At 46.2% G+C, this 23,659-nt stretch overlaps 1 protein-coding gene and 1 non-coding gene across 3 annotated transcripts; one reads left to right on the top strand and one right to left on the bottom strand.

Moving 5' to 3' along the window:
• Positions 1 to 169: 169 nt before the first annotated feature.
• Swi5 (SWI5 homologous recombination repair protein) lies at positions 170 to 8,631 on the top strand. Of its 2 annotated transcripts, XM_034493898.2 has the most exons (5): positions 170 to 320; positions 558 to 606; positions 5,966 to 6,090; positions 6,988 to 7,082; positions 8,312 to 8,631. In XM_034493898.2, exons 3-5 carry the CDS (start codon positions 5,981 to 5,983, stop codon positions 8,374 to 8,376), a joined length of 270 nt encoding a protein of 89 aa, XP_034349789.1. In that variant the 5' UTR covers positions 170 to 320; positions 558 to 606; positions 5,966 to 5,980; the 3' UTR covers positions 8,377 to 8,631. The 2 variants fall into 2 exon arrangements, with proteins under 2 accessions (XP_034349789.1, XP_034349791.1); XM_034493900.2 differs by lacking the exon at positions 558 to 606 and having other exon boundaries at positions 179 to 320; positions 8,312 to 8,510.
• A 10,260-nt stretch (positions 8,632 to 18,891) lies between these two features.
• Trnay-gua (transfer RNA tyrosine (anticodon GUA)) lies at positions 18,892 to 18,981 on the bottom strand. Its single transcript is given in 2 exon segments — positions 18,892 to 18,927; positions 18,945 to 18,981. It is a non-coding gene; the product is annotated as a tRNA-Tyr (tRNA).
• Between the last annotated feature and the right edge of the window lie 4,678 nt (positions 18,982 to 23,659).

The raw sequence follows: 23,659 nt of genomic DNA, 5'->3' as shown, positions 1-23,659 counted from the left end.
GCGTGACCTACCTTCCCCAAGCCCATTGGTTGATGAGAACGATGAATGACAGGGAGGCGTGATCACGCTGTCGCGAGGCGGGAGCGACGGGTGGAGTTAACGACGAGAGCTGCGCGCGCACCCATGACCCCTCGCAGCGGCCTATCGCAGGGAGGGGCGGGGCCGCCTTAGCTTGGTGCGTGCGCAGCCGGGCGTGGGGCGGTTGGTGGGCTCCGTCGTCGATTTCTAGTTACCTGAAGCGGCCGTTTAACCCCAACCCTGGACCCTTCAGAGTTTAAGACCACCCCGCTCCGGGTGCCCCGGACCTTAGGGTTCAGGAGGTGGGTGAGAAACGCGCCGCGCGTCATTTCACAGCCCTTTCCCGACTCCTCACCAGGCCTCTCCGTAACCCGTTCTCCACACAGTCCCCTTCCCACGATGCGCACCCCGACCTCAGAGCCCCCCGCCCCATCCTGGTAGCTCAGGTAATGTCCCGGAAGCTGGGTCCCGGCCCAGCCTCTTCCCGCCCCCTCAGTCACCCCAGCCTCATCAGCCCCTTTCCTCGGGTTCCTCCCCAGGGGTGAGTCAGAATTCAGCCGAATTTACCATGGCGGCTACCGATCACCGGTGAGTACATCAGCCCCACCCCACCCTCCCTCTGCATCCCAGCACCCACCCATCGCCTCCCTCTTCGTGAGCCTTCCGCCGCCAACCTTAGTCTTTTCCTTTCTCACCTTTTCCTTTCTCAGACATGGGGGTCCTGCCCTCCCATTCCTACCTGCCCGATGCCCAACCGCTCTTGCTCGCAGCTTTGTCCCCTGACTCAGCCTGCCATCTGTCCTGCATGATTTCCCAGTCAAGGAATCCATCCATCTTTATGCTGACCACTCCCGAGGCTACCCTTTTTTTTTTTTTGGACCACCCCCAAAACTCAAAGTCCTTCATTTCTCACCCCCAAAGATGGATTAATTTTAAAGTACTCTTTTTGATGAAATCATGATTCACTCCTTTTTAGTAATATTTTTTTTTTTGTCTTTCATACCCCTCCTTGAGACAGTTGTTAATCCCAAAGATGGGAGGAGAAAAACCACCGACCCAAATCATAATGACCAAATCATTTAAAGCAAACAATTGATTAAAGCAAGCTTTTTTATTCGTGTACTCAGCCCCTAAGGCGGGGCTCGAGAGCCTGACCTCGGATGTGAGGAAGACAAGGCTTCTAGAGCTCAGGGGTAGGGGGTTTTCAAATGGAGGATTTGGTGGCGTTACAGGGGCAGAACATAAGCATACACATTAGTCCAAACGACCTCCTCAAACAAAGACATGGTAGTAAGGTGGGCAGAACTAGGTAGTCAGTCAGAGGTGGTCCTTTTGAAACAAAGGTAGGGTTGCAAGATGGTTATAAACAACTTTATGGAACAAAGACATGATTGCCATTCGTGCATCAGGTCATGCAGAACCATTTGTAGTTAAGGTTATAGGTAGGCCATAGCCCAGTCCTTGAGAAACAGAGGTTTACTTAGAAATAGGATTGAACATACTTTGTATTTCCTAAGATAGCTTTTAAGTCTAAGCTGGAGGCAGACTGGTGCCAAATTCTGCATTCAAGGATGCCCTTGTGTGGTCTCACTATGTAGCCCACACTAGTTGAATACTCTTCATCCCCCTGCCGTAGCAACTCAAATGCTAGAGAGCCAGGATAAATTATGGAGACTTGGGGAGAGAAAGAGCACATTGAGCAAGGCAGTAGTGGTGCAAGGTTTTAATCCCGGCACTTAGGAGGCAGATGGGAATCTTTTCCAGCCTGGTGTCCAAAGGACAGAAACCCTGTCTTGAAAAAAAAAACAAAGATAGCACCTTGATTTTAGAATCAGGGATCCAGCACAATGTTTGTTGCAGATGATGCCAACATAAAAACAGTAAGTATTCTTTTTTAAATTGCTATTACTTTGTTTTATTGAGTCAAGGCTGTCCTTGAACTCAAAAATTGTGCTTGCCTCAGTCTCCCAGTACTGAGATTAAAAGCCTTGGCTTTTTTTTTTTTTTTTTTTTAATTTAAAATTGCATTTTGAAATGTACTTAGTGTTTGTGGGCACTGGAAAGTCACAGAGTACATATGGAGGTGAAAGAACCACACTTGAGAGTGGCTCTTCTACAGTGCGAGCCCAGGCCATTAGACTTGGCACCAGCCAAATTGTTTCTTTGGCCGCCAATATTTCTTTCGGGGGAGATATTTTTGAATAGGGATTGTTAAGGTAGCAGTAAGCCTGACTTAAGGCCAGACCATGGCTCGAGCCTCACTCCTCACCCAGGAGTTTTCTAGGAAGCTCATAAGACATTAACTTTGTTTACAGTAAGAATAATAACCTAATTTTCTGTGTCCTTGAGACTGAGGGTTCTAATTCATTGTAAACCTGTTAGGCAGGTGATCAGGAACCTTGTAATTAAAGTTGCTTGGCAGACCTTTGATTTGAGAAGTCTATATGTGACTGTAGTTTAGACATGAACCCTGGTCAGGAGTGGTACCACTTACTTTTAATGCCAGGTGCTCTTGGGAGGCTGAGGCAGGAGCAGGTGAATTTCAGTGAGTTTGAAACTAACCTGGTCTACATAGTGAGTTCCAAAGACAGCTAGGTCTACATACTACATAGAAAGAGCCTACCTCAGGAAAAAAAATACAAATTCAAGTCTCGTTTGGAAGCTCACTCCCTCACCTGAGTATGTCTCAGTTGCCTTTTATTAACTCCTTAAATCTAGTAAGAATGCATTTTAGTAAACCCCAAGTTTTCCTCATAGGGGCTTATTCTGATTTTTTTCTTTTTTTTTTTCTTCTCAAAGCTAAGGATTGAGATTTCCCTGAGTGGCCGCAGTAGTTGAAAAGAACTTTTTGGCTGGCATGCTTCATTATTGCTGCTGGCCCAGCTAACACCCACTCACCCTTTGAAGCTTAGCTTTGTTGGCAAGCCTTACCCTCTACTCTGGCTGTAGCAATTCTAGATACTTCCTTAACACAGTGGTTTTCTTATAATTAGTTGTTGGATCTTTGATTTGATGACTATTGTTTGCTGTGCCCAATTACTGTTATAGGCACTGTGGTGTCAGCAATGGACAAACACAAAGTCCCTGTCTTCTTGGAATTTACCAAGATAAAGTGGCATGAACATAGAAATGAACTGAACAACATGTCAGGTGACGAGAAGTGAGGTGAAACACCAGGATAGCTTGGAAAGATCTGTGGGAAAAGTGCTTTCGACAAACAGAGCCACATAAATTCACTCGAAACTGTGTAAAAACTGGATGCAGAAACACAAACATACATGTAATGCTAGCATTAAGGTGAAGACAGCAACTCCCAGGCCCTGCTGGCCTGCTGTCTAGCCAAATCAGTGAGCTCCAAATTCAGAGAGGCCCTGCCTCAGAAAGTGCAGTGGACATGGTTAAGAGTGTGCTCTGTAGAGGACCTGGGCTCAAGTTTCCAACACCCATACCAGGTGGCTCACAACCTCCTAAAACTCGAGCTTCAGGGGCCTATAATGCCTTTGGCCTCCACAGTTATCTGCACTCCTATGCATACACACCCCTACAAACACATAATTAAAAATATTTAATAATACAAAAAGGATTTTCATTTAGATTCGTAAGTGGTTTTGCTTAAGTAGTGGGTGCACATGTGCACACCATTTGCATGCCTGGGGCCGAGAGGTCAGAAGTTCCAACCCCCTGGCACTGGAGGTATAAGTGGTTATGAACCCCACATGCGCACTAGGAACTAAACTAATTCCTCTATAAGAGCAGCAAGTGCCCTTAACTGCTGAGCCATCATTTCAGCCGTGTGTGTGTGTGTGTGTGTGTGTGTGTGTGTGTGTGTGTGTGTGCATGTGTGCACATGGTAGCACATCCTTTAATCCTAGCACTCTGAGTTAGGGGCCACCTTGGTCTGTATAGTGAGTTACAGGTCAGCCAGAGCTACATAGTGAGACCTTTTGGGTACCCCTCTTCACCTCCCCACTTTTTTTTAAATAAAAGTAAACAAAATTACAGGTACTTTATTTGGGGCAGGAGGTACAATGGCAGTGCTTCTCAACCTGCAGCCCACAGCCCCTTTGTGGGTAGGGCACCCCTTTTGCAGGCATATCAGATATCCTGCATATCAGATAGTTATGATTCATAACAGTAACAAAATTATAGTTACAAAGTTTCAATAAGGTGAAGTTTATGGTTGGGCTTCAATACAGTGAGGTATTGAATTAAAGGGTTGTAGCATCAGGAAGGTTGGGAAGCACTGCACTGTGTTGTGCATGTGGAAGTCAAAGGATAACTTGAAGGAGTCGTTTCTCCCACCATTTGGGCTCCAGGGGAACTCTTCAGTTTTGCTGTAGATACCTTTACTCGCTGAACCCTCCCCATGGCTCTTTCGAAACATTTTTAATGTACTGTGTGTGTGTACAATTATTTTTAACTTTTTTTTTTCTTCGTGGATTTCACATCATGTACCCCCATCCCACTCATCTCCCTGTCCCTTCATACCCGCCCTCTGCCCTTGCAAACTCCCCTGCAAAAGAAATAAATATCCTTGTGGAAGTTGTAGTGTGTTACAGTATGTCCCGCAGTACACCCTTTTGTCCTTATTTCTTTGCTTGCAAATGTCCATTACAATGAGTCCTTGATCTGGTTCAAGGCCTCTGGCTTCTACTACACTATCAGTACTGGATCCTCACTGGGACTCCTCTTGGAAAAACTGTTGTTGCCCTGCATCGTGGAGATTCTGCGGCTTTAGATCTGCAGGACTAGCCCTTCATGTGCTCCAGCAGTTCATTGTTGGGGTAGATAGTAGGATAGACCAACTTGATCTGGTTAGTCTGCTAGCTTTCCCACACCCTCACCACCAGGGGGAGCTCTCCAGCACTATGTCCAGCCAGCTAACCCAATGTGGCAGCAGTTAAGGGACAGGCCACTCTCATGGCCTTGGAGCTGGCTCACCCGCACACATGCCTGAAGGGCCAGCTCTATTTATTGTGCTGCCCAGGGCCTGCTTTTCTGTTGTGCCTATGAAGGATAAGACCAGCTCTCACACTCCAATAATTTTGAGGAGTTGGTTCTTTCTACCAGGGTTCTGAGGATCAAACTCAGGGTTGTCAGGATTACAAGGCAAGTAATCTAACCAGCCAAGCCACTTTGCAGGCCCGCCCTTCTCTTTGGTTCTTTTTGGCTGATGTGTCTTCTGAATACAGGGGCCCAGCTGGATGTCTTTTCCTGGGCTCCTGCCAGTGCTGGCAGGCAGTGCTCACTCATAATTGACTGATCATAAGCCAGAGACCTAAAAGCAGGAACTACAGCTTCCTGCGTGTTTTCTTGCTAGGGAGTTGAACATAACACTTCCTGAAGATAAGCTGAGCTCTTGATGCCAGCCTTTACACCAGTGGGTCTCAGCCTTCCTAATGTTGTGACCCTTTAATACAGTTCTTCATATTGTAGTGACCCCCAACCATAATTGTCTTGATGCTACCTCATAACTAATTTTGCTACTGTTATGAATTATAAATATCTGATATGTGATCCTCTGTGGAGGGGTCATGATCCACAGGTTGAAAACTGCTTTACAGGCTCAGAGGCAGAAAGGGCAAAGATGAAGTCTGTAGCCTTAAGGAGTTTGTTGCCAAATAACTGCCGTCCGTCATGGATCCTGCCCATCTCGCTCCAGCCTCCCTAGGGGCTGCTTCCTCATCCAAGATTGCTGGTCTTTAGCATTACCTTTCGTGCAGAGAAAGGCCAGCATTACCCATGTTTTCTCCCTAGAATGACATTCCTCAGACATTGCACCTGTCGCTTCTGATGACATGTTCACTGTCCCAACAGAATTAGGGCCACACCTAATTCCATGGAGAGCTGAGAAATAAATGTTATTCTGAGATCAGGGGCCTTTTACCAAGCTGAAATAGGAATGGCTATTGAGAGATATTCATAGGCTCTGATCTGTAATGTTCAGCAACGGCCATTCCCCATGATTGATGAGGGTGATGATGTCACTGAGGAGACCTTGAGCTCTGACATTCAGAAACTGAAGGAGAAGCAGGACATGCTGGACAAGGAGATCTCCCAATTAACAGCAGAGTAAGTATTTTGTTTTCTAAGACTCTCCTGGACCCCAGGCTGGCCTTTAAACTTTCTGTATAGCTGATGACATTGAACTGATTCTCCTATTCCTCTTAGGGAATGGTTACAGGCATGGGCAACCACATCTAGTGTTCTGACCAAGTCTTGTTGTTGCCACCCCAGTGTGGTTGAGATAACTTTGAGGCAATTGTGGAATCCTTGCCTCACATGCATAAAGCCCTGGGTTCCATCCCACTGCAAGAAAACCAAAGAGCAATGGAACTCTGCCAGAGTTCTCACCTGTTGTTCATGGGACCTGTTTGATCCCAAGTCACATACAAACATTCTTATTATTGCCTAGTAATAGAAACCTAGCTATACTAGATTGCCGTAGGAAAGATTGTAAGTTGTACTGAGTATCTGCAACCATTCTAGGAAGTCAGTTTGGGACAAGCCTCGAACCAGGGTCTAGAAAGCTGTGGGAAGTGAAAGCAATGTCCATTCTTCCAGGCACTGCTCACTACCATGGGTCCTTTCAGTGTGGAGTTTCGGTACCTAGGAGAAGCTAGCTTCACTACTCCTGGGCTCCCTTTATGCTCCTTACTCCAACCTCAGCAGAGGCTGAGTTGTACTGAGGTATTTCTCATAAGGGAATCTGCCTGGTGACTCAAGGCCAGGGTCACATAGTAGCCATAAATTCCTCCTTTTTGATAAGACAGGTTTGCTAGGAATGAGGGGATGGGCAGATCCCCTGGCCATTATAAACTTCAGGAAAGCAGGTCATCCTTGTACCCAAGGCCTAGCACCTAGTAGGACTAAATGAATATTTGTTAAATAGAGCAAATGTCACAGTGCCACCTGATCAGGGCCCTCCGGCTCACCTAATGATGTTCCTTCTTTACTGCTCCTCCCTAGGGGCTACCGTGTGATCGAACTGGAGCAGCACATCTCCCTCCTCCACGAGTACAATGACATCAAGGATGTGTCCCAGATGCTGCTGGGCAAGCTGGGTGAGTCTCAAGGGATGGGACGGTGGCTCCTCCCCTCCCTAGGGGTGTTGGATTTTACTCCTTGTTCCCCTAACTTGCCAACTGTCCACTCTTGTCAGCTACCCTGCTCTTGGAGGAATACCCCAACCCTTCTTACCAGTCTCTTCTCCCCTGAGTGACCAGCAACGCAGGCATGCAGCTCCTGCTTTATTTAGTCCCCAGGCTTTCAAGCTCAGGTCCTACTTGGGAGTGATTTTGAACAGGACTTACCTACCTGCGAGACTGCAGTAATGGTTCTTGTTCTTCCATGGCCTGCAGAGACATTGCAATACCATGGCTACTTCTAATGACCGACTTGCTTAAGTGGCAGCAAGGACCAGGGCAGCTCTTTATAATATGCAGTGGGATTACTTCTCCAACTAAATCCAGAGTCTTGAACCAAGGCAGATGCCTGTGTGTTTGTCTGACTAGAACAGCTTGTCATGGAAGTCAAGCCAGTTGGGGTAAGATATGTCTAGAAGCCTGATAGCTCAGCACTTTGCACTGGTTCAGAGTGGCAGACCTTGGTGTTCTGCAGCCTGAAAGGATGGTGTTTAGAGCTGCTGCCTGAGTTTTACAGTTGTTTCAGAGATCCCTGTTGGCATCCAAGATTCCACAGCCCAGAGGAACCCAGGTTCACAGCAGAGGGGACTGCTAGAGGAGTGATCAGAACCAAAAAAGAATGTGGCCAGGTGTAGTGGTGGATTGAGGCAGAAGGATCATAATTTCAAGACCAGCCTATATTCCATAGTCAGCCCCAGTCACAACACCTCTAGGTCATATGACCTGGAGCATGTGTCCTATCACTGTTCCTGACTGTGATATTGCACTGTGATATTGTGATTTGCAGTGAATATTTACTGGGCATCTACTCAGAAATGCTCGAGTGTTAAGTTCTGTGAGGGAAACAGCAGAGATGGGAATACTGAAGTCTGAAGATGGTGGCAGGAAAAAAGAAGATAGGTGTGTCTTAGGCAGAGCAGCAAGAGGAACAGGGTCATACAGAGGCCATGCTGAAATGCTTGCTATGGGTGGCCAGACCAAGCCCCCAGGGACAAGGCTTAGATGGAGAAGCAAGGAGATTACCTTTGCCATAAATGGTAAGGTGTGCATCTGGGCCCAGAGGTGGTGTGTGGGTAGTCAGGACAGCAACCTTAGTTTGGATTTTAACAGTCTCCTCTGGATAGTAATCCATCCATCCTTTCTTTCAGCTGTGACTCGAGGCGTTACCACCAAGGAGTTATATCCAGATTTTGATCTAAACCTGAATGACTGAGCAGCTTCTTGGAGATTTTTATCTACAGCCCACAGGGACTGAAAGATGGAGGCATAAAAGGCAGAGAGCCCAGACAGTATATTCATGTGGTTTCTAGATTAAAAAAAAAATGCTAGAAACCCCCCAAAGTTTGGGGTGGGTCCTAAAGAAGATAGGTATTGGGAGGGGTGGGTATTGTCGGTGCTAAGGTTCCTAAACATACTCGTGAATGGGTGTGTGTGGTTGTCCCTTTTGTTAATAAACATATACACAGTTTCTGTATAGTTCTGATTCTTGTCTCTACTAGCCCCAGTCATGCCTGCCATTAATCACATCCGCTCACTCCTGCTGACTCTCACAGCTGTCAGGCCATGAGAATTCTTTCTGTAAAATGTATTTATGTATGTGAGTACACTGTAGCTGTCTTCAGACACACCAGAAGAGGGCATCAGATTCCATTACAGGTGGTTGTGAGCCACCATGTGGTTGCTGGCAATTGAACTCGGGACCTCTGGGAGAGCAGCCAGTGCTCTTAACCGCTGAACCATATCTCTAGCCCTCAATAAATCTGTTTTTTGAGACAGGGTTTCTCTACGTCCTGGCTATCCTGGAACTTGCTCTTTAGACTAAGTTGACCTTAAATGCATCTGCCTCCTGCGCCCTGGGATTAAAAGGGGTGCACCACCACTGCCTGGCTTATGCCCATCGCAACTCTAAAGGGGAAAGAAGTTAATATTGTTCAACTTTCTCAAAAGGATCGATCCCTTGCAAGCAGATGTTCAGAATGAGAATTCCTGTCCCTGAGTGTGACTGGCAGGTGAGGGTGAGTGACTGCTGTCCTTTGCTCATTGCTCACACAGACAACTCACCTGTTGACGAGCACTGGCTGCTCTTCAGAGCACCTCTGTTCAGTTCCCAGCAACAGCATAGCTTATGTTGGGGCCTGGGATAAGCCTTGCACTGACCACTCATGCACCAGTCTTAAATATATGATGAAAGTTTATTGAATGTTCTCAGACTGATCTATCGGGGCCACAAGAAGGAAAACCTAATTGTGGCACCTGTCTGTCCTCAGGACAGATTTCTTATATGAAAACCCAGGTTGACTGGTCTTCAGCACAGGATGGAAAGAGTGGTAGATGGTGGTGTTAGCCAAAACTGTTAGCACAGAAACAGCACTGCTCCCTCAGAGCCATACATAATCCCCCTTCCTTGAGGAACAGCAAGCCTAATGCCCTATGGTTCTGCAGGAGCACCTCAGCTAAAGAGTCCTCCTGTCATTCCAAAAATGAGGTGGCTGAATATAATTGAGCCAGATCTTTCTCTACCTGTTCACTCAATGGCCTGAAGTTCTTTCTGTCCCCTGTAACTAGAGCGGCAGTCCCATTGCTGCCAATCCTGCAATAGCCATCCCAGTCAACACTGGCATCACAATGGGTGCAGCTCTCCTAGAGCGAGGGCTAGGATACAGGCCCATGTGACCCCACCCTGCTGTCCCTCCATAGTATGTAACCTGAGGTCCCACATGGACAAGCATAACCACATGGACATATTGTAGGCTTGCCTGTGAAATGAGCTACTGATAAATGGAAAGGTCTATAGTCCATGCAAACCAAGTGCCTTTAGGTGCTGCTAGGAGGTTGGTTAGTCTTCATTCCAAGAGAACTGGACAGTTTTACCACATAAGTGTCAGGAGCATGGCATACACCTGAATAGAGTGACATTGGCAATGGATATTCTTGAGACCTAAAACACGTTCCATTTCCCTGTATGTTCCCCAGAGAGACTGACATCTTCCAAGGACAGGAAGCAGTGTCATTTATGAAGACTACCTTAAGGGGTTGGAAGGGTTTAGGGTCAACAGTAGCTATTCCTATATAGTAAGGAGGCATGGGGTCCAAACAACCAAGAGTATTTAGTCATATTTGGCCTAGAAGTATTGAGAAACTTGAAAGTGGCTTCTATACTGTTGATTAAAGGTTCCCCGTGTAAAAATGGGGGCTCAGGGATCTCAAAAGGAGGGAGCACAGTCTGAGAATATGACATGTTTTGAGGAAACACCTGGGAAGTTGCAGTACTTACTCTTGTCACAGAACTGGGTTTGGGGATTTGTGCCTGAGGTCCCACTAGGGCGTAGGACCTCAGGTTTTGTGGAATTGGAAAAGACATACCAGCCAGGCAGCGGTGGCCCACGCCTTTAATTCCAGCACTTGGGAGGCAGAGGCAGGCGGGTTTCTGAGTTTAAGGCCAGCCTGGTCTACAGAGTGATCCAGGACAGCCAGGGCTATACCGAGAAACCCTGTCTCGAAAAACAAAACAAAACAAAACAAAACAAAAAAGAATCTTACATTCTGAATTACAAGTAAGCCTTGTATCGATATAAGGCTCATGGTCCACTTTTCATCCTGGGGCCCAGGTTTCACATCCGCAATGATGGCAGTTGTGATCAGCAGGAGACTGAGTGCACGTGGACCCGGTTTCTGCTGGGCATGCATAAAGTTGATCTGTCCTTTTGCTGTGCTGTCAATGCTGTACCTAGTACCTTTATGTCCAGGTGTATGTGGCCCAGCCATGAAGGCCTAAGGTGAGGGATGGTATACTTGAGGGTCTTGAGACTTGTTACCTAGATCTGGCCATAAGTCACAAAGGTCTGTGACAATTTTTGGAGGCTGAGAATAGTCATCATGATACAAACCAGTTATAACTCTGCCTATTTTAGTATCAGATAACCTTCATAGCCAAGTCTTTTGCTTATAGTTATTAGGCCTCACCAATCCCAGGGTAGAGCAAGGGATTATCATAAAAATAAAACAGAAGACAACAGTTAATCTGCAACAAGTCTTATCTTCAGAGTGCCCTCTGGGTGTTGCTGCACTGCCCATCCTTGCTCTGGAGGTTGATGTTTTCTTGTGGGTCCTGTGGATGAGACTGGACAGTCCATCTCTGGGCTGGGTCCTGATGTTTCTGAGTAGCAGACTTCAGATGAGAATGACACATTCAGGTGTGGATCTCTCAACCTTTACTGCCATGGGAGTTGCCTGGATCACAGTGCAGGATCCCTTCCATTGAGAAGCAAGGGATTCTTTACAGTGTCTCTTAACCAAGATTAAGTCTCCATGTTGGAACTGATGAGGGGTGACAGGTGAGCCTAGTTCATGTAGGTGTCCAACATTTGCATGCAGGCCAGTCTGGATCCTCTGGAGTGACTGGATTGACTTAAGGATATCATGATTAGAAATCTCAGCTATCATGTGGAAGGGTTGGAGGGGGTCTCCCAAACATCTCAAACGGAGTTAGTCCATCTGTGTAAGGAGTGTTCCTAACCCTAAGGAGAATGGAAGGAGAGTCACCAAGTCATCGACAGTTTCTAGGGTTAATTTAGTTAATGTCTCCTTGAGGGTCCTATTCATCCTCTCTACCTGGCCTGAACTCTAGGGGTGGTGGTGGTGGTGGTGAATGCATAATGAAGCTTCCAATTTACCTCTAATGTTTTTGCTAAAGTTTGACTAACCTGAGAGATAAATGCTGGTCAATTGTCGAATCCTAAGACCATAGGAGTTCTAAACCGAGGTATTATTTCCTCAGTGAGCACTTTCTTACAGTTTGAGCACTTTCCTTCTTGATTGGGAATGCCTCAGTCCATCCTGAGAAGGTATGTATAAGCCTTTTATAAATATGAAATAAAAATATAAAAGATATTTGTGGGCTGGAGAGATGGCTCAGAGGTTAAGAGACTGACTGCTCAATTCGATTCCCAGAAGCCACAAGGTGGCTCACAACCATCTCCCTCTTCTGGTGTGTCTAAAGACAGCTACAGTATATTCATGTAAATAAAATAAATAAATCTTTAAAAAAAATATATATTTGTAACCAAATTTTCCTGCTTTTACCTCAGAGAAGTCTGTTTCCCAGTAGACTCCTGAGGAGGTTGGTCTTTCTCTGTTGGCTTATGTTGTTTTTGGAGCTGGGCTTGTCATTTGACAAGGATGACATCTAGTAACAACCTCCTTTACTTCCTTGGTTAGCTCTTGAATAAAAAACTTTGTAGATATTAATTCTTTCATCTGATTCATTCCCAGATGTGTACTGGCATGGAGATCCTGAATCAAAGTTCTGCCCAAACTTTTTGGTAAAATCTTTCTTTCTTCCATTTCATGTATGTCATCATCTGTTCTTTATGTGGGTATTAGGTAGGAGTTGATAAGCCTGCTTGTCTTCTTTGGAATAAATTAGATGTTCAAGCAGGACTGGGTCTGGAAGGGTCACTGGCAGATGTGGGAGGGGCTGTCTGGTAGCCTCTCTAGCCATCAGGTCTGCTTTATGGTTACTGATGGTCTCTGCTGATGTTCAAGACAATGTATGACGGCCGTTTTCTTTGGGAGCCATTAAGCAGCTAGGAGGTCTAGGATCTCCAGTTTGTTTTAATTGTCTTTCCTTCTGTAGTCAATAGTCCCTTTCGCTCTATATTGTCCTGTAAATGCTTGCAGGGGCGAATACATATTGATTATCAATGTAGATGTTAACCACCTTGTCCTTGCCCAATTTGAGTGCTTCAGTGAGGGCTATTAATTCTGTCCTTTGGGCTGACATCCCTCTCAGGAGGGCAGACACCAATAAGGTTTTACCCAAGTCCACCACTGCCACCCTGCCTACCTGGTACCATGTAGCTGTTTCCATCAGTGTATATGGTGAGATCTGCACTGGGCCAGTCAGTCAGTCTGGCCAGGTTCAATGCACACACTGCAGGGTCGCCAAGCAGTCACATATCAGAGGGTTTTCTCAGTCCAGATTGGGTAGCACGGTGGCAGTGTTCAGTGAGGTGCTAGGGACAAAGGACACTCGGGGGTGGCTAGGCAACAGAGACTGATAGCGAGTTAGCCAGGCATTTGAAATCTAGTGCTCAGGGGGGGCTTCTGAGAACTCTCTCCATGGCATGAGGAGTAGTTATGATCAGAGACTGTCACGCAGTTAATTTGCCTGCATTTTTAGCCAGGCATGCAGTAACTGCTACATACCCCAAGCAACTTGGCCATCCTGCTGCTTCTGGGTCCTATTTCTTAGATAGGTAGACCACTAGTTGTCACCGGGGGCCCAAGGTTTGTATCAGTACCACCTTTGCAATGTCTTGGCGTTTGTCCACAAATAAATGGAAGAGCTTGGTCACATCAGGCAGCGACAGGGCAGGAGCTGCTGACAATGCTGATTTCAAATCTTGAAAAGCTTTCTCATGTTCTGCTGCCCATATGAAAGGCTCTTCCTGCCCCCTTGGTGGCCTCATAAAGGGGTTTAACTATTTCAGCAAAACCCGGTATCCAGAGCCTGCAAAATCCAGCCAATCCCAGGAATTTCTATACTTGGTGTTTGGTGTTAGGCATCAGGATGCCTAAGTTTTTTTTTTTTTGTTTTTGTTTTTTTGGGTTTTTTTTTGTTTGTTTTTGTTTTTTTTTTCTGAGTGAGAGACACTTCTTTGACTTCTCTTGAGCTGGAAACCCATGTAGGTCACTTCAGATACATAAATATGAGCCTTCTTAGCCAAGACCCTGCAAGATCCTGCAGTGTTTCTAGAAGAAACCTGGTTGCTTCTATACAAGAGTCAACATCAGTGGCAGCCAATAGCACATCATCCACATACTGAAGCAAAGAAACATGTGGTATAGTCTGCTGGTACTCATGTAAGTCCTGGTAGACCACTTCATCAAAAATGGTAGGTGAGGTTTTGAATCCTTGTGGTAGTCTGGTCTAAGTCAGCTGTCCACTGAGTCCATTCTCTGGATCTTGCCACTCAAAGTGGCTGTAGATTCTTACCTAGAGGAAGGCTGAGGATGGCATCTTTTAAGTCCCAGACTGTATACATTTGTCTGTCTGGTGGTAGGGAGATCAAGAGCATATATGGGTTTGAGACTGTTGGGTGGATGTCTTCCACCTTTTTGTTTACCTCTTCTAGATCTTGCACAGGTCTATAATCTTGTCCTTTAAGCTTTCTAACTAACAGGAAAGGTGTGTTCCAGGGAGAATGACAGGGAATCAGATTCCCACAGTTGTGGAGACAACAGATCTGAGGCCTGATACCCTGAAGGGCCTTAGGTGACAAGGGATACTGCTTCACTCTGATAGAGCTAGGTAGGTAGCCTTCAAACCTACCACAACCAGAGGCAAATGAGAGGACAAACCCGGAGGGTCATTCTCAGCCCAAACCTGTGGTATCAAGTTCATGAGTTGTTTGAGGAAGGGCAATGGGAGACTTGTTTCTTGATTCTCTAGTCTTAAACAGTATTCATTTACTAGTGAAAGGACACAGACCAAGGTTGAATTTCCCTGGACAGATATGCAGCCCTCTGGGGAGAAATAAGTGTGAGCTCCCATTTTTTGTTAGGACTCCCTCCCCAATAAGAGATATGGACATTCAGGAATCACTAAGAAAGAGTAACAATCTTTTTACCCAAATCCACACATTGTTTGGTAGTTTATTAGTAAGTATCAGTGCCTTTGGCACCCTGGACCAGGGTGGTCTGGTTTACCATAAGTCCCAGGGGCTTCTGAAGAACTGAGTGGCATGCCCCAATGTCAACAAGAAAGTTTCCTGTATGTCTACTCACTGTTAAAGTTATCCTAGGCTCGGGAGGGGACTTGGAACCCTGACAACCTTGGTCTGTTTTTTCTTAGCTTCTGGAGGCATTCATTCTTCCTATAACCCATTTCCTCACAGTAGACACGCTGATTTTTTGGAAGCCTTGGATGGGGTTGAGACTCATCAAATCGTTTAATCTTGTCTTTATTATTCAGAAGTTTTCACACACCTGCACCCTTATATAACCTCCTTGAGCTTTCTGAGTTACAATAAGAATGTTTGCCAGTTTCCTAGATTGTTTATCTTCTTGGCTTTCCCTATTATTAAAAGTCTTTCGAGCAATCTGTGTTTGTGGGGAGCCGACAGAAGGCGGCTATCATCCTTGCAGCCATCTTGAGCCATATACTCTGACAAGAGACTTGATTACAATAGCCTACAACAGCTGAGCACACTCTGATAACATCTTGGTTTAGATACCCAGGATCTTCCCTTGGGTGTGTGAGACTTAAAGGTGTGTGACTTAAGGGTGTGACTTAGAGATCAGATTTAGAGACAGGGCCTAAGGGCATGACGTAAAGGCGTGACTTAGAGACGTGGCTTAGAAGTAAGACATATAAAAGGTGAGAGACAGACAGAAGAAATTATTATTAGGTATTAGGCACTTGGTACTTGGAGGAAGAACTTGGAACTTGGAGGCACTAGGGACTAGGAACTAGGGACTAGGGACTAGGAACTCAAGACTTGGGACATGGAATAGGAAGAGAGACTGAAGAATAAACAGGATTGAATCACACTCTGTCTGGTCTCCATCCTTCTGGTCCATCCTCACTCTCTCTCTTGCTGGACCCCGACCCGAAGACTGGAGCAGCTTGAGGCAGTATGGGTTCCAACATTGACAGAGCGGTCTGCAACATCTGTTAATTCAGACAGCTTCTTACCTTCAAAGCCTTCAATTTTCTGAATTTTCTTCTGGATGTCAGGGGTTGACTGACCCACAAGAACCTCATTGACAGCTGGTGTAGGGAGCCGCGGCGAGCAGTGACAACATTTGCCATTACAAAATGGCGCTGGCATCCAGTGCTCCCACAAGTAAACAACTAAACTGCGCAGGTGCAAGAGGCGAAAGTGCGCCAAGCCACTGCCCATCCCGGGGCATAATATGGGGTGATGAGTGAACAGCCAATCAGAAGTGAACACGCCACTCTAGGGTGCATATAAGCAGTGCCTTTTCCGGGCTTGGGGTCTTCCGCTTCAGCTGATACAAGAATAAAACCTCGTTGTAGTAACTACCCGAACACTGCCTCCCGTGTCTCTCTTGCGGGCGAGGAGATTCGGAAGGGGCGCGGAACAAGCTGGTCTCTGGTGTCTCAGGGTCAATCGGGGTCAATCAGGCCATAGTTGCAATAGGCATCCAGTAGCCTCTCCAAGAAGGCAGCAATAGATTCCATGGGACCCTGTGTGCTACCTGGCTCACCTTAGACAAATTTGAGGTACTGCCTTGAGACCCCCCCCCACTCCATGAGAATTTGAAGAAAAAATATTATGCATATATATATAATATTATATATATATATATATATATATATATATATATATATATATATGCTTTTTGTTATTGTTGTTGGTTGGTTGTGTTTTTTGAGACAGAGACAGAGTGTCTTTGTGTAGCCTGGGCTATCCTGGAACTCCTTCTGTAGACCAGGCTGGCCTCGAACTCAGAGATCCATCTGTCATGCCTCCCAAGTGCTGGGATTAAAAGTGTGCACCATCACCGCCTAATTTAACTCCACATCTTTACTCCCAGCACTCGGGAAGCAGAGGCAAGCAGACAGATTCCAGGGATACATAGTGTTGGGGGCTGACTTTTAGCAGAAAGTGGCTATCAGCTTTGCAGCCATCTTGAGCCATATACTCTGACATGAGACTTGGATTACAATAGCCTACAACAGCTGAGCACACTCTGATAATCTTGGTTTAGATACCTTGGGTGTGTGAGATTAAAGGTGTGTAACTTAAGAGTGTGACTTAGAAGTGTAGAGATCAGATTTAGAGACAAGACCTAAGGGCATGATTAAAAGTGTAACCAAAAGGCATGGCTTAGAAGTGAGACATATAAAAGGCAGAGGCAGAAGGGAGAGAATCAGACACTTAGAGGAAATATACTCTTTAGGGAGATTCTTAAGAGAGTACAGCTAGGAACTAGACACATTATTGAGTACAACTAGGGACTAGGAACTTAGGACTTGGGACTTGGACTAAGAAGAGAGACTGAAGAATAAACGGGATTGAATCACACTCTGTCTGGTCTCCATTCTTCGAGTCCGTCCTCACTCTCTCTCTTGCTGAACCTTGACCCTCTGACTGGAGCGGCAGCTTGGGCTGGGATACAGTGGCTGCCAAATGTGGGGCAGCCCGGGCCTCAACATTTTGCTCGGGCTGTGATATTTTTGGCGCCCGAACAGGGACTAGTGCGGTTCTCAACAACATAGTAAAACCTTGCAGGTAGGGTGGGAGGGAGGGAGAGGCCTAGGTTGCAGTCCCAGCTCTGTTCACTTAGAAGTGTGTGGCCGTGAGCAACTGGATTGACTTCTACAATGCCAACAGTATCTTCATGAGGTGACGACTGCCTGTCTGAGCAGAGCCTACTTACCTTCACACTAAACATGCTGTAATGTATCTTATAGAGCCCTCTGATCCTGCCTGAATCTCAGTTCAGGGGAAGCAGCTGGGGAAAGATTTTACTCTAAATTCCATGCCAGTCTGGGCTACCTAGGCTACAGGATAAGACCATGTCTCAAAAAGACTAATGTCTGTTGTAGGAACTAGAGAGTTGGCTCAGCTTTTCAGAAAATCCCAGTGCTAGCAGGGCCGAGGCAGCCAGATCTCTTGAGTTTGAGGCTACCCTGGTCTACAGAGTGAGTTCCAGGATAGCCAGGGCTACACAGAGAAACCCTGTCTTAAATTAGTTCTCTGTATAGCAGTGCAGCAGCTCCTACTCCTGCTCTCCTGGCCTCTGCAGGCACCCCTGTCCCACACAACACACACAAGCACACACACACACACACACACACACAAATCCCTTTGAAAGTTTAAATTATGTGTATGTGCTGGGAGCCAAGACCCCCTTTCTGCCTGAGAGCAAATGTCAGTTAAGTAAACAGCCTGAGTTTAGAAATACTTTATTTATTGCCCTTCTGCCAGGGAGAAAATATTAATCAGATAAGCAACTCGAGCTGAGAAATGTTTAATTGCCTTCTTGCTTGTGAGAAAATATTTAGATAAGTAATTTGGGCTAGGAATTCTTGTGGGCTTAGAGAACTCTGCAATTAGGGGATGACCCTGGACCCTGACTGTCAGATGACCCTCCTGCCTGCTTGCCTTTATAACAGCAGCCTGAACAATAAAATTTAAGCACTAGATCAGACATTCAGACTGGTGCTTCTTCCTTGTGTCTCTTGTCTCTTTCATTCTTTCACCCCCTTCCCTAGGGTCTCATCGAATCCCCTCGGGCCGGGGCATATATGTTGTGTGTCTGTGTATGTGAGTGCACAAGGGCTCAGGATTTCCTTGGGCAGCTCTAAGATCTGAGGTGGGTGCTGGGAAATGATGCCTAGCCCTAAGCCATCTCTCCAGCACCAAATCTACTTTTAATGTCTGTTGCTGGGCATGGTGGTGGCATGTCATTAATGTCAGCACTTGAAAGGCAGGGGCAGGCAGGTTTCTGGTAGTTCAAGGCCAGGTTGATCCACATGAGTTTCGGGCTGTGGGGTTTTATATCGTGGAACCCTTTGTCTTAACTATTCTACTGCTACTAACGAGACTCTTTTTTTGTTTTGTTTGGTTTTGGTTTTTTTTGAGACAGAGTTTTTCTGTGTAGTCCTGGCTGTCCTAGAACTCACTCTATAGACCAGGCTGGCCTCGAATTCAGAAATCTGCCTGTCTCTGCCCCGGCAAAATAATGCACGAAGTCCTTTGAGCCGGAATCAAACCAGCAACCTAAGGATTGCCATTACAACATCCACTACAGTCCTCTGCTCTACCAACTGAGCTATCAAAGGCTCCGCTGTGAAGAGACATTTCATTCTGAGCTTGCTTACAGTATCAGAGCTTAGTTCATTGTGACATGGATGGGGATGAGGGCATGACCTGCATGATGCTGGAAACCTCAAACCCCACCCCAGTGACACACCTCCTCCAACAGGCCACACCTCCTCATTCTAATACTCCTATAAAACCATTCTAATCTGGTGACTAGATACTTAAATACATGAGCCTCTGCAGGCCATTCTTACTCAAACCATCACATCCTGTCTTAAAATAAAAAGTCATTGGGACAAAAGAAGACTTGTTTTCATGTTTAAGATCCCAGCTCCCTTTAAAACAAGCCCATTGTTCTGTTGTTCCCATTGGACTCTAAGATCCAAACCAGGGGACGTGCTCCTGCAGAAACACACACAACAGGGGATTCGCTTCAATAACATGAGGTTTAATGATAATGATAATAACCAGTGTCCTGGGGTTCCCTTGCATGCAGGCAAGGGGAACCCTGAGCTAAAGCTAAGAGCAGTTTTTATACAGTTTAAGGGGTGGACAGTGACTAGGCACAATATGATTGGCAGAACAGTGTGACTTTTAAACTGATTGGTCTTTGGGGAACCAGGTGACAAGGACCTCCCTTGTCTATAAGTGTCAAGGGTTGGTCTGTCTTTCGGAATCTGTCTACATGCTCTGGGCCTTCCCCACCTGCAGGTGGGTTCCCTTCCCTGTCTTCTGAGGAATCAGCCTCTCCCTTCTTCCTCTGAATGTTAATCCAGCAAGTGAACTCGGACTAAGGAATGTGCTCCTCCTGGGATGTGTCCTGGGGCAGTTAATTTTTAAGTTTAACCGAATTACTACAGTTCCACACAAACCAGCTCTGGAAATGGGTGGAGACAGGAGTATGGCTGGGGCTTGCTTCTCAGCTCAGCTGAGAAAACTTGAACCCCAGCTTCAGACTGAGAGAGAGACCCTGCCTCATAGGCCTAGGCAGTGAGAGGACCCTGGATAGCACCTCTGTACACAGTCACACTCACTCACACCCTGAGGACAGCACGGGGAGGCAAAGGCAGGTGGGGATCTACTAAGTTCCAGGCCCATCAGAGCTATGTAGACTCAGACTCATCCCCCAACACTAGTGAGTGCGTCTGAAAGTTCTTTTTGGGAAATGTGGGCAGCAGAGTCGCCACAGGGAAGGGAAAGGTGGACAAGCTAACAAGGACACACACAGCTTGGAATAGCAGACCTCACTTGTGTCTCGCTGGGACCATTGTCTGTAGTGTCATATGGCCCAAACCAAGTGGGGTTGGGGATGAAGATGACGGCATAGTGTTTGACAGGAACAAGCAGCTGTCCCTATCCAAAACCCCAGGAAGCCACACTACTGAAAGGTTCTTGGAAGATCTAGCACCTAGTACCTAGACCTCTTCCCCCGTGAGCCATGATTGTGCTCTGGCCCTGTTCCTGACATCAAATACACCACATCAGTTTGTAGAGTGAAAAATTATAAAAATCATTTTATAAAATATATATAGGCTTTTCTCTAAGCCTCACTTTGAAGGACATGGAAAATTTTTCTCTGAAACAAGCTAAAAATGTAGACTGGCTGGTTTCAGGAACTGGAAGAGAGGAATGCAAGTCATCTAGATGGGGCTGAGAAACTAGTAACCACGATGACAGGGCAACAACTGAGAAATAGTTGAGCAAGTGACAGGGCAAGGCCACAGTGACATGGCAAGACCACATTTTTGAGAAGAATGAGTAGACAGAGTGTTTTCCACATGACCCTGACTCACTTAGGTTGGGTTCCTCTGGAATTCTCTGTTATTTTTATGTTTTATTTCCTTCACAACCCTTCACCCCCTCCTCATTCCCCTGGTTTGTGGTTTTCCCCTTTAAAAAGCCCCTCAGCCAACCGGTCTTTGTCAATTCAGCTCCTGTGTGGGCAAACAAATTGACCTTTGGCCAGCCAACTCTCTCTAATAAAGCCTCTGCTGATTGCATCCAGGTATGGTGTCTTGCAAGTTTTTGGGTGGCTGTGACTTCCCGAGACTTGAGTAAGGGTCTCCCAAGTTTGGGGGTCTTCAAGTTGACTTTTCCAGATTCACCATGAAGATCCCCAAGTCACTTATTCCAGGCAGCAGCCTAAGCCCATCCTCACCAGCTTTGTATTTGCATCAATCAGCCACACTGAGAAGGAAAATATCTCCAGGTCCAGTTCAGTATAAAAACCGCCTCTTAGGCAGGGCCTGCTCAGAGGTGTGCTTAATAGCTGGACGCATGGGCACAGGGACCGAGAAGGAGGTGAAAGGTGATAATCATACATCCAAATTACTTATAAGCCAAAGGTTTCACCAGGCAATGGCTGGCCACTACAGTAGCCAGCCGTTTGCACAACTCTGTTCAATGGGATCTATGCACCTCACCTGCAGCATGACACTGGCCCTGACAATGGAGTAAGGTTCTGTAGAGTGCTCCTGTCCCAAACTGAGCCAGCTGAGGCACAAGATGTAAACAGTCCCCTAGCTGCCTGACTTCAGAGCTGGCTAACTACCAATGAGTGATGTCCTAACTCCCAAGGATAGAATCACTTCTCACACCTACAATCCGAAGATCCAGGAAAGCCTAAGGCTGATGGATTGCTAAATTTAGGTCCAGCCTTGGGTACATTAGGTAAACTGGGGAGGGTTTGTCTTTTGAGGTCTTTACATAGCCCAGGCTAGCCTGGAACTCATCTCCCTGCCTCTGCCTCTGAAATCCTAGAACTGTCAGTATGCACCACCATACTGTTTGGGAAGAACTAGAATTTGAATCCAGAACTCTCTGAACCCCCTTAGGTTCAATATCTTAACCACAAACTTCTTTTGTGTTTCTCAGAAATTATGTCTGCCCGTGGCCAGGTGTGGTGGCATGCCTTTAACAGAGGTAGAGGCAGGCAGTTCAAGGCCAGCCTGCTCCAAATAGTTTCAGGCTATCCAGAGATACACAAGAGATTCTTGTCTTAAACAACTGTCGTAGGGGAGAGACTAAAGATATAGCTTAGTATTAGAGCATTTGCCTGGTTTGTATGTAGACTGGAGTTTTATCTTTAACACCATAAAATAATAATATGCATTTGAAATGTGGCTCCCCAATGTTTAGGAATTCTGAGTTTTCAGGCCCAGAGCTGCTTTGCCTTTGTGAGATTTTAAGAGATTTGTGTGTGATCTGGGCATTGGTGATGGCTCACACCTTTAGTCCCAGCACTCAGCACTCGGGAGGCAGAGGCAGGCAGATCTCTGAGTTCCAGGCTAGCCTGGTCTATAGAGCAAGTTACAGGACAGCCAGGGCTACACAGAGAAACCCTGTCTTGAAAAAGTGTGTGTGTGTGTGTGTGTGTGTGTGTGTGTGTGTGTGTGTGTGTTTACTGGGGGTTGTAGGGTACCCTGTGAGTGCAGTGCCTTCAGAGGCCAGAGAGGGCACTGGATTCTTGGATCTGGAGTTAGAGGCAGTTGTGAACCATCTGACCTGACATGGGTACTGCGACTCAAATTCAGGTCCTTTGGAAGGACGATAAGTGCTCTTAACCACTGGAACCATCTGGCCAGCCCACCTTTTTGTTGTTGTTTGTGTTTGTTTGTTTGAGTCCAGGCTGTCCTATATATCAGAGGATGACCTTGAACTCCTAACCTTTCTGCTTTCACCTCCCAAGTGCTAAGAAATTTTGAAAATTTTTAGCACCTCAGGGGATCATCTTCAGAATTGTGCATGTCAGGTGCTCAACTGCTGACCCACACCCCCAGGCATCCATTCATTTATTGTGTATGAGTGTGTGCTTGTTGATGTGGGTGTGGGTACACATGCACAGGTGCAGAGGTCACAGGTTGAGAAGACACCATTGGGTGTTGTTCCTTAGGTGCAAAGTAGGTTCCTTAAGTTCCTGTCTGCCCAGGTTTTTTTTTTTTTTTTTTTTTTTTTTAAGATTTATCCATTTATTTTATGCATATGAGTATTTGGTGGCTGTCTTCAGATATATCAGAAGGCATTGGGTCCAGCTTTGGATGGTTGTGAGCCACTATGTGGTTGCTGGGAATTGAACTCAGGACCTGCAGAAGAGCAGCCAGTGCTCTTAAAAGCTGAGCCATCTCACCACCACCCCTCTCCTGTTTTGTTTTTTCTAAAGGCCAGGTCTCTCATTGGCTTGCATCTCCCCAAGCAGTCTACGCTACCTAGCCAGTGATCTCCATGGACCCTCCATCTCCACTTTCCCAGCCCTGGAGTCACAAGCATTGGCTATCGAACCTGGCTTTTAGTGTGTATGTATGTATGTGTCTGTGTCTGTCTATCTAGGCTAGAGGTCAACACTGGATGTCTTCCTCAATCGTTCACCATTGTTTTGGAGACAGGGTTACTCAGTGAAAGGGGAGATTGCCAGTTTGACTACACTGGTTGGCCAGTAAACCCCAGTGAGATTCCTGTCTCTGCTTCCTGAACACCAGGATCACAGCAATCAATGCTGCTGCTGCTTTCAACATTCTACATGAGTGACAGGGCTTGAACTTGGGTCCTTATGTTTGCATGGTAAGTATTTTACTAACTGAGCCATCTTCCTGGCACTATCTATCTATCATCTATCTATCTATCTATCTATCTATCTATCTATCTATCTATCTATCTGGTTTGGATATTGAACCTAGGACCTCACGCATGCTAGACAAGTGC

This window comes from Arvicanthis niloticus, chromosome 2 (genome assembly GCF_011762505.2).
Source record: "Arvicanthis niloticus isolate mArvNil1 chromosome 2, mArvNil1.pat.X, whole genome shotgun sequence".
Classification (NCBI taxonomy): Eukaryota; Metazoa; Chordata; class Mammalia; order Rodentia; family Muridae; genus Arvicanthis; species Arvicanthis niloticus.
This window is presented reverse-complemented; position numbering and strand designations above follow the sequence as displayed.

Coding starts and splice junctions, on each gene's coding strand:
- Swi5 (XM_034493898.2), top strand. CDS start 5,981: ATGATTGATGAGGGTGATGATGTCACTGAGGAGACCTTGAGCTCTGAC. Junction 6,091..6,987: donor ATCTCCCAATTAACAGCAGA/GTAAGTATTTTG, acceptor GCTCCTCCCTAG/GGGCTACCGTGTGATCGAAC. Junction 7,083..8,311: donor GATGCTGCTGGGCAAGCTGG/GTGAGTCTCAAG, acceptor CCTTTCTTTCAG/CTGTGACTCGAGGCGTTACC.